The sequence below is a fragment of the Perca fluviatilis genome, chromosome 11 (assembly GCF_010015445.1).
Source record: "Perca fluviatilis chromosome 11, GENO_Pfluv_1.0, whole genome shotgun sequence".
Lineage (NCBI taxonomy): Eukaryota > Metazoa > Chordata > Actinopteri > Perciformes > Percidae > Perca > Perca fluviatilis.
In genome coordinates, this window is record NC_053122.1 from 10,941,446 (window position 1) to 10,955,764 (window position 14,319).

The 14,319-nt window shown below is 39.8% G+C and overlaps 1 protein-coding gene across 4 annotated transcripts in view; it reads right to left on the reverse strand.

Annotated features, from left to right (window-relative positions):
• Nucleotides 1-14,319, reverse strand: part of col15a1b (collagen, type XV, alpha 1b) — a 74,022-nt gene that overhangs the window by 18,878 nt on the left and 40,825 nt on the right. For 3 of the 4 annotated variants that reach the window (XM_039814639.1, XM_039814637.1, XM_039814636.1), the window contains 18 exons: nucleotides 12,619-12,672; nucleotides 12,174-12,209; nucleotides 11,942-12,079; nucleotides 11,703-11,762; nucleotides 11,574-11,609; nucleotides 11,353-11,394; nucleotides 10,968-11,030; nucleotides 10,662-10,697; nucleotides 9,297-9,380; nucleotides 6,821-6,886; nucleotides 5,833-5,868; nucleotides 5,378-5,440; nucleotides 5,157-5,246; nucleotides 4,358-4,393; nucleotides 4,146-4,199; nucleotides 3,273-3,329; nucleotides 2,922-2,981; nucleotides 616-660 (listed from right to left, as the gene is read on the reverse strand). In XM_039814639.1, coding sequence (XP_039670573.1) covers nucleotides 616-660; nucleotides 2,922-2,981; nucleotides 3,273-3,329; nucleotides 4,146-4,199; nucleotides 4,358-4,393; nucleotides 5,157-5,246; nucleotides 5,378-5,440; nucleotides 5,833-5,868; nucleotides 6,821-6,886; nucleotides 9,297-9,380; nucleotides 10,662-10,697; nucleotides 10,968-11,030; nucleotides 11,353-11,394; nucleotides 11,574-11,609; nucleotides 11,703-11,762; nucleotides 11,942-12,079; nucleotides 12,174-12,209; nucleotides 12,619-12,672 — 1,056 coding nt within the window. The remainder of the gene's footprint in view (nucleotides 1-615; nucleotides 661-2,921; nucleotides 2,982-3,272; nucleotides 3,330-4,145; nucleotides 4,200-4,357; nucleotides 4,394-5,156; nucleotides 5,247-5,377; nucleotides 5,441-5,832; nucleotides 5,869-6,820; nucleotides 6,887-9,296; nucleotides 9,381-10,661; nucleotides 10,698-10,967; nucleotides 11,031-11,352; nucleotides 11,395-11,573; nucleotides 11,610-11,702; nucleotides 11,763-11,941; nucleotides 12,080-12,173; nucleotides 12,210-12,618; nucleotides 12,673-14,319) is intronic. The other variant, XM_039814638.1, reaches the window with a different exon arrangement.

Here is a 14,319-nt window from a genome sequence, read left to right on the forward strand (position 1 = left end):
AAGTGAATTGGCATTGACTATGATGTACATACAGTAGAAGAGTATCAATAATGTCAATTAGAGGTTAACCAGCGCTTCCTCTTGCCTGAGATGTTGAGGTAAGGACAGACGAGGCAAGCAGGATTCAGGCTCAGACCCCCTTTAACACCGGCATTAACATTCGTCATGGGTGATCAGATTGGATTTAACAAACACACAGAAAACCCAATATGCAGTGAAGATTGGAATAGCCACATCACATTTACAGATGGCTAATGCATCTTTCATGCACATCTGGCAACTACTTACAATCATTTTTGCATGTAGATCCAACCACCAATATGTGTCAGGTAGGTAAGATAATGAAATACATGTTTAGATACAACCTGCATACAAGAGGAATGTTAACGCCTGATGAAATGGGGCCAGAACCACAGACATGTAGCCTTTTTAAGGATCATTAGGACAGTAGGAGAGCCAAGAGGGAGGAGATGAGAAAATGAAGGGAGGTAAAAGAGCTGTTTGTAGCCCAGACCAGAGAGCTGCCATGCTGCCACACCCACAAACCAACAGAACCACCGGATGGTCCGATTTCAAAGTGAAACAGACCAATCAGACGGTCCGACTCAGACTTACTCGTCCCTTTTTGCAGTGCGGTCTGGGGCGCACAGGAAACACTGTCTTTAAAATTCAAAGAAGAGCAATGTAATCAGACTAAATGAGTCAAGTCAAACACTGTACTGTAGATGAGCTTCACAGACATGAATTCACACACAAACAAAGTGGCTTCCAATGACAGTGGTGCTCCACAGACTACTTATACTTAATCACAGATATTTTTTTTTTCTAAGCCAATATGTTTAGTTTAGTTTATTAGTTTAGTTTTATTATAAGGATCCCCATTAGCTGACACCTAGACGACAAGCCAATCTTCCTGGGGTCCAAAACAACATTTAATCATACACTACCGGTCAAAAGTTTTAGAACATTCCAATTTTTTTAGTTTTTTATTACATTTTAGCAGTTCAAGTCCAATGAATAGCTTGAAATGGTACAAAGGTAAGGGGTGAACTGCCTGAGGTTAAAAAAAAGTAAGGTTGCCCAAAACTGAAAAATAATGTACATTTCAGAACTTTACAAAAAGGCCTTTTTCAGGGAACAAGAAATGGGAAAACAACGTAAAGCTGTTCTGCAGCAATGGAGGTTGATCAAGCTTTGAAAGTTGGTGCTACCAATTCCCACAGGTGTTCCAACTTGTCTGGATTACTTACAACCCCCTCTGTTTGTATAAAAGTATTGTTGGAACACACACTGTGGTACCGTACCCTCGTGAGAATTATTTGAACAGTATTTTACTGCAGAAAGTAGTGTGTTGCCATAAAAATGGCAGGGAAAAGGCAATTAACAATGGAAGAGAGACAGACCATCATAACACTTAAGAATGTTGGTCTTTCCAACAGAGAAATTGCGAAGAAATTCAAGGTGTCAGTGAGTACAGTATTCGTCACCATCAAAAGGCACTTAGAAACTGGAGGAAACTCTGACAGGAAGAGGTCTGGCAGACCCAAAGACACAAAAGAATCAGAAGACAAGTTTCTGAGAGTCAACAGCTTGCGTGATAGGCGGCTCACAGGACAACAGCTTCAAGCACAGCTTATTAGTGGTCGTAATAAGCAAGTCTCAGTTTAAACTGTAAAGAGAAGACTTCGAGCTGCAGGTTTGATAGGTCGAGTTGCAGCAAGAAAGCCATTGCTAAGACGTCAGAATAAGAAAAAGAGGCTTGCCTGGGCCAAGAAACATCATCAATGGACTACTGAAGACTGGAAGAAGGTGCTATGGACTGATGAATCGAAATTTGAAATCTTTGGCTCATCACGCAGGATTTTTGTACGCTGTCGAGTAGGTGAAAGGATGGTTCCTCAGTGTGTGACATCAACTGTCAAACATGGAGGAGGAAGCGTGATGGTCTGGGGCTGTTTTGCTGGATCTACGGTCGGTGATTTGTACAGAGTGAAAGGCACCCTGAACCAAAACGGCTACCACAGCATTTTGCAGCGACATGCAGTACCCTCTGGTATGCGCCTAGTTGGTCAGGGGTTCATCCTACAGCAAGATAATGACCCAAAACATAAGTCCAAACTATGCCAGAACTACCTTAGGAAAAAAGAACAAGATAAGCTTATAAACATGGAGTGGCCAGCTCAGTCACCAGACTTATACACCATTGAGCTGGTTTGGGATGAACTGGAAAGAAAAGTGAAAGCAAAGAAACGTACAAGTGCCACACATTTATGGGAACTTCTGTCGTCAGAGTTGGGAAGAACTTTCTGAAGAATATTTGATTTCCATTGTAGAAAGAATGCCACGAGTGTGTTCAGCTGTTATATCTGCCAAATGGGGCTACTTTGATGAGTCAAAAATTTAGAATACATTTTGGTTTATAAATTGATTCCATGATTTCTTTTTTAACTTAAATTGTTCATTTGTTCTATTCTTTTATTTCAGAGTACAATAAGACATTGAACTGCATGAATTTCAATAAAAACCTGGAAAAATTGGGGTGTTCTAAAACTTTTGACCGGTAGTGTATGTTTTGTATTTTGTAATTTATGAGCTTATAGCATCTTAAAGTGATTTCAATGGCGTGTAGAACAATTTGAAAAAAATCTGTGAATACTGGAGCCAGTGTCATACTTTTCCGAATTCTAGTGCACATCCACATGTTCAGTTATGTTCTATGGAAGCCACACCTGTTTTAATAATGCAGATCATCAATATAAAGAACTTTTCTGGATTTCTGCTTGTTTTAAGCTATGGCTAACATATGTCTGTGAGACCAGCCTTTAAAATATTGCAATGTAAAGCGTTGGCTGTGTATCATCCCCCCAGTCCAACTGAAAATGGCAAAGTAGAGAAATAAAAAGCAGCAGATGGAAACTTACTCCTTTCAGCCCAATAATTTTTCCTGGATGTCCAGGTGGGCCCGGAGGACCTGGGGGTCCCTGAGAGAGAGAATATTATCACATCAGTGTCAGTGCCCCATCTCATTTATGAGACAGTCAGACAGCACACAGTTTCAAAGTGAAGTGAAAACTAACTGAAGGGACAACCCATGATCCTAATGTAAACAAAAGGGTCAACCCACCACCAACGATCTGTTACATCAGCAATTTGTGTATGTCTTATTTGTAGGTATATCAATATATCTGTCTTACATTTTAAATACATTATTGATTTGGGATCCAACAACAAGAAAATCACACATCTTTTCCTTTCTTTCCTTTTCCTCTTACCGGTAGGCCGACAGCATCTCCTTTGTCCCCTTTCCTCCCAGGCGTACCAGATCGGCCCTACATCAGAGAGAATCAGAATCAGAAAAGCTTTATTGCCAAGTATGTTTACACACACAAGGGATGTGTCTTGGTATCGTATGTGCAAGTCACATTAAAGCAACATGCACAAACACACCGAGTCATGAAGAGAAAGATTAAAACACATCAGGCTTTGTGTACAGTGTGTACTACAAATATATTACGAATGTGAATTTCCCCTTGCGGGACAAATAAAGGCATGTCTTCTAAAGCATGAGGTGCTGACATCCTCCACATTTGAACAGTTCCGAGGAGTTCTGGGGTACTTTGGGTCATTTTTCTACATGTAGAGATGGATCAATGATGTTTATATTAATATTACTAGTCTGATTTTCTGATTCATCATTATTTAGCACATAAGCTGGTGTGCTCTCCTATTTCGGCCCTTGGCCTAGCGTACCTTCATGAGCCTGGCGAAGCATTGAGTGACACATGGAGCTCTGCAAGTGTTAATAACAGATCACTGATCGTGTACTTTTAATGGGCTGTGTCTGCGGCCACTAGCACAAATTCTGGTAGTTTATTTTTTCTATAACCAGTACAAGTGCAATATATCATTTGAGTACTAGCCAACCAAAGACTGCAAGAAGTGCTGCATGTTTTGTGTGGAAGGTCCCCCACTGAAAGGTTTCTCTTGGCACTAAGAAATATATTAGATAAAGAATATATTGGGGTCATGCATTTTTTACATCGAGTTTTGAGTAGCAGTACCTCAGTACACTCTCTACCTACAAAGGGATGTATATTTGTCAGGAAATGACCCTGACAAATATACAACAAATACAAGGTACTCACAGGGCGACCGGGGAAGCCATATTCTCCTTTTTGTCCAAATGGTCCTATTGGGCCCTGGGACAAACAGAAACACAGTGATGTACACAAACATCATTTCCTCACTTAGCAGTTTCCCACAGTAGTTCATAACAACAAGAATAAAAAGATTTGTATTGAGCTTGTCCTAATTAACAAGTCTGTAGATTTTAATGTTCTATTTGATATGAACTCACCATAAGTCCAGCAGGTCCAGGGAACCCTCGGTCACCCTATGCATTACAAAGCAGAACAGCAAAATGACACATGAGAATACGAAGAGGATGTGGTATGAGATTTCAAAGACAGCTTGTTTCTCTAGAACAACTGAAGAATATTCCCATCTTCACAAAACCCCAGATTTGGTCTTCATTCAAGACTTCAAAAAAGTTGAGCTCCTTTATATTTATTCGGGCTTAGGATTTCAAGTGAGTTAGTGTTTTGGTGTTTTGACTCTTGTGTCACCCAAGTGCACTTGCACTTGCAATAACTAGAACATTGGAAGCAATTGAGGTACATTACAAGGGATAATAAAACAGAAAGTTTTGACCTTGACTTCTTTAGGCAGGAGGGGTAAAGTAGTTTATAATATTTCAATTTAGCTGTGGAATCTTATTGAATTATAACAGCCATAAAAACACTGACATGTCAAGTTACATTGCTGTACGATGCATCAACACCAGTAGAGTTGGCAAGAAATATTGACATCCAATCTTTAAATTTCCTCATCCTTCTGTGTGCTTATCTTATCCAGTAACTCAAATGTGTGTCTTGGACTGGCTGAGTGACTGCCGTTGATATACTGCAGTGCAGGTAGACCGTGACTCTTTATTATTGTGGAAAACTGAGAATCTGTGGTGTAGCATGGAGGGACCAGGGCATAAAAATGACTTTCCGGGGTTACATTTTTCGATGCAACCTCTTACTGTCATTGACCACTGTAGGTTACTTGGTAAGGTATGGCCAGATAGGGGCAATGGATCTCTTGTCTGGTACCTTGTTGCCTTTGGGCCCCTGGGGGCCTCTTGGCGCTGATAAGAGGGATCCATCAGCAGCAATGGTCACCCCCGGCTCTCCCTTCTCTCCCTGTAAGTGTAAAGGGATGGTTAAAGCGGTTATATATTTCTGCATAAACAGTATTATATGTTAGACATTTTTCAACATGTATTTGTGACATGATATTTGTTATAACAATCCCCATTCTGTCTAGTCCTCACCTTGTACCCTGCGGGCCCCTGTACACCTGGAGGGCCTATGTCTCCTTTCGGTCCTCTGGGGCCCTGGAGAGATGAAAGGGTATCAGGAGTAAATTGGGCGGTTTAGTAAGGTTGATAACATTTTAAAAAGAAAGGCCGTAGATATGGGGATTCTACAGCTTATATAAAAAACATTTCATGGGTCCTGGTCTGGATTTATGAAGGGCTAAAATTATATTAAAGTAACCTAAAAGAAATAAACCACCATCTGTGGCAATAACATACCTACCCTGTTTAGCCCAAAGGCAGCAAAAGCAAAATTGGAAAAGAATATGTTACATTGCTTTCAAATTATTGTTGCATCTTTGTTCATAAACAGCAAAATACTCATGTATACACTTATATCAAATATTCATGACTCAGTCATCAGGTAATACAAATGTTCAGCATAAGGTAGTGTAGCAAATTGCTCTTACAGGAAATCCAGCTCTGCCAGGCAAGCCTTCAGGGCCCTGCAACACGCAGACAAAACACACACATCCACACACACATACATGCACATGTACACGTAAACACAGATGGAGGCAAAAGCAGTGGAGCTGGGTTAATGACATGCTCATACACAACATCAAACACAAAAGTGCCAAAGCACTTCAAATGCATTGCTTTTGCAAAAGTATCGGCTCCTTGTATTGTAGCTAAAATCTCTATTTATGTAACTGACAATTCTCTCTGAACTGTTGATGTCATACATTTAAGAAGTGGTAATCCAGGTTCTGTCCTCATTATCTGCTGTTGTCTGTTTGCATTCAAACATTTGCAGAAGGAGGCAGGTAACACCTTAAAGGTCCCATGACATGGTGCACTTTGGATGCTTTTATATAGACCTTAGTGGTCCCCTAATACTGTATCTGAAGTCTCTTTTATATAGACCTTAGTGGTCCCCTAATACTGTATCTGAAGTCTCTTTCCCGAAATTCAGCCTTGGTGCAGAACTACAGCCACTAGAGCCAGTCTCACAATGAGCTTTCCTTAGTATGTGCCATTTCTGTGTCTGTAGCTTTAAATGCTATTGAGGAGGAGAGAGGGGGGGCAAGGTGGAGGGTGGGGGTGTGGCCTTGACCAACTGCCACTTTGCTTGTTTGAAAGCCATGGTGTCTCTCTCTCATGGGTGGGCCAAATTCTCTGGGCGGGCAAAGCAGAGAAAGGGGAGGTAACCTTGCTCCTTATGACCTCATAAGGAGAAGATTCCAGATCGGCCCATCTGAGCTTTCATTTTCTCAAAGGCAGAGCAGGATACCCAGGGCTCGGTTTACACCTATCGCCATTTCTAGCCACTGGGGTACCATAGGCATGCTGGGGGAACGCATATTAATGTTAAAAAACCTCATAAAGTGAAATTTTCATGCCATGGGACCTTTAAAAGACATATACATATATACATAATAGCTTAGTGCTACGCACCATGGGCCCTGGTGGTCCTCTGATCTCTGTGAAGTTGAAGATACCATCTGTAACATTGAGCAGCAGCTGTAGACAGAATATGCAATGATTAAATGTGGGCACTGTTTGCATGTTTTACATATTTAGAGATTTGTAAAATTCATTCAATAGGGTCTTTATTAAGGACGAAACTACTGATTTTAAATGGTAGAAAAAGGGGTTTTATTTTAGTTATTTTTAAGGATGTTATTGTGACTCTTTACTGCACGGATTAACATAAGCTGAGAAAGCATCATTAAGCCACATGGGATTTGTACATCCATCAGATATGATATGATATGGCTATACTCATAAACACAGCTACAGTCTGTCTCAATCAGCCTTGGCAGCAATGATACAGACTTGCACTGGAGCTAGTTACAGCTACTGTTAGGGTGTGCCCACTCGTCCTGTGGTCACAACCAGCGGTGTTCTAATACATAGTACACAATACAAAATCATAATACAGCACAGCCTTCCTCTATGGAGGGAACACGAAACGTATTGCAAGGGAATGCAAAACTACGGTGGCCGGGAAGTGCAATGCAACATTACAAAGAATGAAACACTTTTACAAAGCTCGAGACAAATTTACATTTTGGAAAACAAATTTACATTTTGGAAAACAAATTTACATTTTGGAAAACAAATTTACATTTTGGAAAACAAAATAACATTTTAGAAAACAAATTTACATTTTGGAAAACAAATTTACATTTTGGAAAACAAATTTACATTTTGGAAAACAAAATAACATTTTAGAAAACAAATTTACATTTTGGAAAAAAATTAACATTTTAGAAAACAAATTTACATTTTGGAAAACAAAATAACATTTTTGGAAAAAATTTACATTTTAGAAAACAAATTTACATTTTGGAAAACAAAATAACATTTTCGAAAACAAATTTACATTTTCGAAAACAAATTTACATTTTAGAAAACAAATTAACAAGATGCAAAACACTTTTACCAGTCCGAAACAAATTTACAAATGACAGATTCTTCACGGAAGGGGAATGTACCACATACCGGAGTGATGAGGTGTTGTTGGTGGGCGCAGTCAATTTGTGTTGTTGTGAGTGAGTTATATGGCGTGAATGAAGTTTATGGTGACTTTACGTGTGGTCGGTGTTTGGGTTTTTATATGACGCGGACCTTAGCGGAAACATTGGAAAAACAGGGGAACGTATCGACAGCGGCGCGAATCGAAGCTACAGCAGGGGGCAGCTGAGTCCGTCTGCGGCTGCAGGACCTGGAGCTCACTGCCCATTCCTGGGAGCCAAAACCGACACCACGCAGCTGGAGACCCGGCGCCGTATTGCTGGGCCCGCTGGAGGGAAGGGAAGCCCGGGAGAATCAGATCCAGGACTGAACGGAGCGGACTGTCACAGCCTGCTGAAGTTTAAATCACAGGTTTCCTAAAAGGGAGTCTGGCGGGACTCGGACTGTGTGGACCGAACCACGACTTAAAGTCTCGTTAAATAAATAAATACATGCAGAAATAAATGAATATTAGTGTGTATAACTTCACTTTGAAGCAACCTCTTAGTTCAGAAGGGTGAAGTTTCCGTTTGTACTCATCTGTGAACTGATTATAATAAATATTCTTTGTATTAACACATTAATTAGTCTCTTTGTCTTTTTTTTTAAAAAAACTAGAACATCGCATGAGATTTTGACGATTTATAGTGATTTTATTTCCGTTAGAACCTTTGCCTACGTACGCTGATGCATTAAGGACGGCCCATAGACAGTATATAAGGGAGTGCCTCCCCTGTTCCAAGATGGCGGCTCTATTGACGCATTCGATCCATAACTGCCGTAGTCAAGGCGACATGTATACAACACCTCATCACTTCCGGTATGTGGTACATTCCCTTTCCGTGAAGAATCTGTCATTTGTAAATTTGTTTCGGGATTTTGTTTTCTAAAATGTAAATTTGTTTTCGAAAATGTTATTTTGTTTTCCAAAATGTAAATTTGTTTTCTAAAATGTTATTTTGTTTTCCAAAATGTAAATTTGTTTTCCAAAATGTAAATTTGTTTTCTAAAATGTTATTTTGTTTTCCAAAATGTAAATTTGTTTTCGAAAATGTCATTTTGTTTTCCAAAATGTAAATTTGTTTTCTAAAATGTTATTTTGTTTTCCAAAATGTAAATTTGTTTTCTAAAATGTTATTTTGTTTTCCAAAATGTAAATTTGTTTTCTAAAATGTTATTTTGTTTTCCAAAATGTAAATTTGTTTTCTAAAATGTTATTTTGTTTTCCAAAATGTAAATTTGTTTTCCAAAATGTAAAAGTGTTTCATTCTTTGTAATGTTGCATTGCACTTCCCGGCCACCGTACAAAACACCGCACAGTGGCAAATCATTTTTGAATGTTCAATCGTGTATCAACATTCTTCATTCAACTATATGTAATTTGGTGTGTGTGTGTGTGTGTGTGTGTGCGTACATCTGGCAGATTAATGACAGGTCCAGGAGGTCCAGGAAGCCCAGGTGGTCCTGGGATACTGAGTCCATCAACGCCTCGATCACCCTATAGAAGACAAAACATATCATAATTAGTCATTATTATAAAACAGTAAAGGGGCAGGCCATCTGGCTTGGCAGGAAGCAAGGAGTTATCAGGGAAGTTTACCTGCTAATTTTTTAGCCACTCGGGAGAAGCGGAAACAAGTTGACATTTCATTACCTTTTAAGTTGATATGGAGAACTTGTTAGCAAACTGTTGCTTATTTACACATGCAGCAGTTACAGAGCAAGGTTGTAAATCATTTGGAGTTGTGTAACGTTACTGGCCACCTGGTGACTTCATCGTTCAACAAATAATATTACAATTTTTAAATCTGTTATAGTCTCATAGGGCGTTTTCACACATGAAAGTCCGAACCAAGGTCCGGACCAAGGTTCATGTTTTTGTTACATTGTATACATTTGATCCGGTAAGTTTTGGTTTCACACTGCAGTTTTGCAAGCGCACTAAAGATCTATACGTGACAAAACTACGTCCTGCCGTCATCACATACGTGAGCTGCGTCTCCAGATACTTATAACTGATTGGTTTGTTGACGGACTTCCCCGTCCTCTCGTATCCTCTCTCTGGGTCCGAGTTTAGGCTATTCAACTGACCGCTGCTCTCCCCTACTGCCGCGGCTCTTTTTGTTTTGTTGTGATGTAGAGAAGCAAGACACGGGAACTTTCTTTCTGGAGCATTTATTCAGAGACAAACTGAAACCTACACTGTACATTTACTACCACTTAACAAATAAACTGCTGATGTATTCTCTGCTCTGATAGCCGACAGCTGTCTGCTCTGAGCGCATTTACCCTCGCTCTCGCTCTCTCTCTCTGAGCTATTCCTTAAAGGAGCTTCCCCGGTCTTGTAACACGAGGAGAGTCTGCCAGAGCTTCCTGTATTTGGTCCGAAAGTCCGAACCATCCAAAAAATGCTTTCACACTATCAACGAACCGGACCATGGTTCAGTTTGGTCCGGACCGAGACCACCTCTTTTTGTCGGACCAAAATTTGGTCTTTTGATCCGGACCGTGGTCCGGGGGAGGTTTCACACCTTTAATTTTGGTTCGGATCAAACTAAAAAGTCCGAAAGTCCGGACCAAACGAGGTATGTGTGAAAACGCCCATAGATTACTTCTATAATCTCATAAATCTATAATTTAAAAAAATCTTATTATCTTTCTAATACATTGCTCTTGTGTTGCTCTTTGATATAACTAAAATGATATAGAAGTGTAAAAAATAAGCGACATCAAATTAATATCACTTAATATCCACATTTTATGTTTTCAGCAACCCTACCTTGGGTCCTTCATTGCCTTTTTCTCCCTTGGCCCCCTGTTTGTAGAGTAAAGAGAAATTAAAAGTTATACATGTGTTGTTAACCATTATCAATTATGCTTAAGGGTGATCTGAAAAGGAGGTTTTTATAAATTATTTTGACATATCATCCCACTCAGACTGGAACAGTTATATTCTCTGTGCACAGTTCAGTTCTGTATACCAGGAAGGATGCACCATAAAAAACTACTATGCAACCAATGACTGCAAATGTAAAACCATGTAAGAATCATCAACACATTTGTTGTGTAAACACCTGCTGCTTACCCTAGCACCTGGTAGTCCAGCAGGACCTGGAATACCCTCTGGTCCTGGGTCTCCTGGCTCACCCTGCAATCACACACAGCATGGACGGAACTCAAAGGATGCACATAGCTGAAATGATTTCACTGTGACTGGCATTGCAGACATAATATGTAATATATTTCTTCTTTTTTTGCATAAATGATGACAACTTGTTTTCATGGGTATCCCTCACTGTTACTATCAATACACTCGAATCATGAAAAGACGAGAGCTCTGAAAGTAGCCCTAGATCTCTAAATTTTACATTGACTGACCACAAATATAAACAGTAAACACTGAGCCGAAAGGACAGAATATTATATACTATATGAGAAAGAAATCTAAAACATTGCCATTTCAGAATTACCTTGACAGAAAGCCCTGGGGCACCTGTGGCTCCATCCTCACCCTACAGAAGACAATGAGAGAGCATCTTCAACTACTAAGCAAGATGGAGCAATAAAAAGTGCATGCATGGCACACTACTCACTGAGGACTCATACATATATTAGCTGTTAACAAAAGAATAATAGCTATCTTTCTGCAAGCATAATGGGTACATATAATGCATTTTTATAAATAGATTACCTTAGGTCCCTGTGGGCCAGGTATGCCAGGGGGACCCTGGGAAAAAAACAGAAAACACTTACTGTATATGAAACAATATACACAGTCGCACCTATAGTACAGTACAAACGCACACACTCTTGCACTGACCTGTGGGCCTCTGACTCCAGCTCCAATAAGCATATCAGTCTTCCCAGATCCCTCCATATCCTAGAAATAAAAACACAGCCTGCTGTTACACATTGAACAGCCATCCTTCGCTCTTCTCTGCTCTAAATTAACCTGTTTTGTCTCTTTCTTGGCTCATGAAAGGAAGCAGAGTAGGTCCATATGGATTAGTCAACAGCAGTGATATGTGTGCGTAGATATTTGGTATGAAATGGCGTCACCTCTACAAAGAATTTGGTTGCTGGAGGTCCGGGAGGGCCGGGGGGTCCTGGGGGACCTGATGGGCCTCTCTTCCCCTGTGGACCACTTGGCCCTGGTGGCCCTGAGGACCCTGCTGTACTCACAGACCCACATTCACCCTGAAGAGATAAACAGAAAAATCTGGTTGACATTGAGTTGTCCTTCTTCTGAACTAACACCCAAAAATGTGTTTATTGTTGTGTAGTATATTACCTTAGGTCCAGGTGGCCCAGATAACCCTTGGTTACCCTACGGATGTAAAGAAGAAAGAAAGAAAGAAAGAAAGAAAGAAAGAATTAATTGTGGAGCACTTCTGCTTTAATTTAGCATTAAGATCAATATAAATAGAGGAAGTCCATACATCATTGAACATGGACATCAAGATGTGTGTGTAGAATATTTGGACTATCAGAAAACTGCTTGTAATCAACATTGTATCCCTGACTTTATCCTTGTCATTATATGATCTCAAAACCATGGTCATTTGGCTTAGTCCAGTGGTGCTTAAATGTGGTACAGTAAAAATAATCTATCTTTCTTTCCTATGGATATCAACATGCCCTATGCACTGAACCCCAACAAGCAAAAAGGGGATGGTGACTTTGATATAGAACACAAAGTTTCTAGGCTAGGACGCAATCCATCTTGAGGATCATACCTTCTCTCCGACAGCTCCTGGGAGACCTGGAGACCCATCTTTTCCTGCAGGACCCTGGTCATGCAAACACAGACCGACATGAGTAGAGGTAGACAAATAAAACAGTGATAGGTCACAGAAAATATGGAAATATAAAAAGATATATATAAATATAAAGGAGCAATTTAATGCTAAGCTGTTTGTTGACCCTTTAGCCATTCCAACAGGGACCAACGGCAAATCCAAAGGTGACAGCCTGCCAGTTTAAAGGAATACTGGGTCAATTTCCATAAGTGATAAGATCATCCATGCCACAGTGAGTCAGCTACAAAATTGTTATCAACTTCAGTACCCACTTTGGTTTAGACAGTGTTGTGTAAATGTTGACTTACTAGCCTCATAGTCAATTAAGACCAACTCTACTGTTGCATCATGTATTCATTTTATTTAACAAATACAAGTTACATTTATCTCCCATTCAGCTCCTTCTGCTTGAGTTGGTTACTGTCATTCAGCTCAGATGTAGCATGAAGCAGTGGAGTCAGCAACCTTAGAGGCAAGGATGATGTCGTCTGTTCTCTCATCACTTAACAGGAAAGTTTAAGTTGTTAAAAATTAAATGTATTCCTTTAACTAAGCAGCATCAGACCAAAGTTACAGCAATGTTTCTGTACTGACAACATAGTGTACCAGAGGACTTTTTCAGTACCAAATTCCAAGGCACACTGACTTATTGCCTATACTACTGAAAGTCTATACTTATACCGAACTACTGGCCAACTAACAGCTGGATTGTTAAGAAATTGTCTGTGGTAAAAAAATTGAAAACATAACACAAAATGTACTTGGCACATTTACACAGTCGAGATCATGAACCCATTTCCATTTTAAACACTGATATGCTAAATTAGGGTCAAAATGTCAACAGGCAGGGTATGATAACATTTGATAAGCACATTTATGAGAATTAAGTGTTTTGTGTGCTTTGCTCTAGAGCCACTGTTAGGACTAACATTACGTTATTTGTTTCAGTATGGGTAAGACTCAAACAAAATTGTCATGATGTGTTTAGCTTCATCCAGCACTTAGGTATCAGTTATAAATACATTTTGAGTAATAAATGTATTAGCTCAGTTTTAGATGTGGTGCAAATCAGTATGCCTTGGTATTTGCATTGACTGAGAACAGCCAATATACGGCAATACACAACACGAGAACATAAAACAGATCAGTGAAAAGGCAGATTTGCCCCTTTACCATGTTGTATTAGACGCAAAATGGCAGCTCAAACTGAGGTTATAAAGCAAGTTTGAGTTCATTTCCTTCCAGTTCATTCACCATGGAAAGTGAAACTTCATGCTGTAATGTTTAATTCGGTAATGATGACAACATTTAAACTGAAAGTAAATGAACCAAAGCTACTTGTCAAAGTTCCAAGCAGGTAATACAGCGTGTAAGCACACACAAGCACGCACACGCACGCACGCACGCACGTACGCACGCACACACACACACACACACACACACACACACACACACACACACACACACACACACACACACACACACACACAGAGCACTTCAAGTCAGCTATAGGTAAAAACAAAATCAGTTTAGCTAGCTGCCAGAACAACATGGTTGGAGACAATATACGTCATTAGCCTGAGTATTGGGGCAGTGAGCTTTACCTTTATCACTGGTGTCACTGTTTTAACAAAAAAA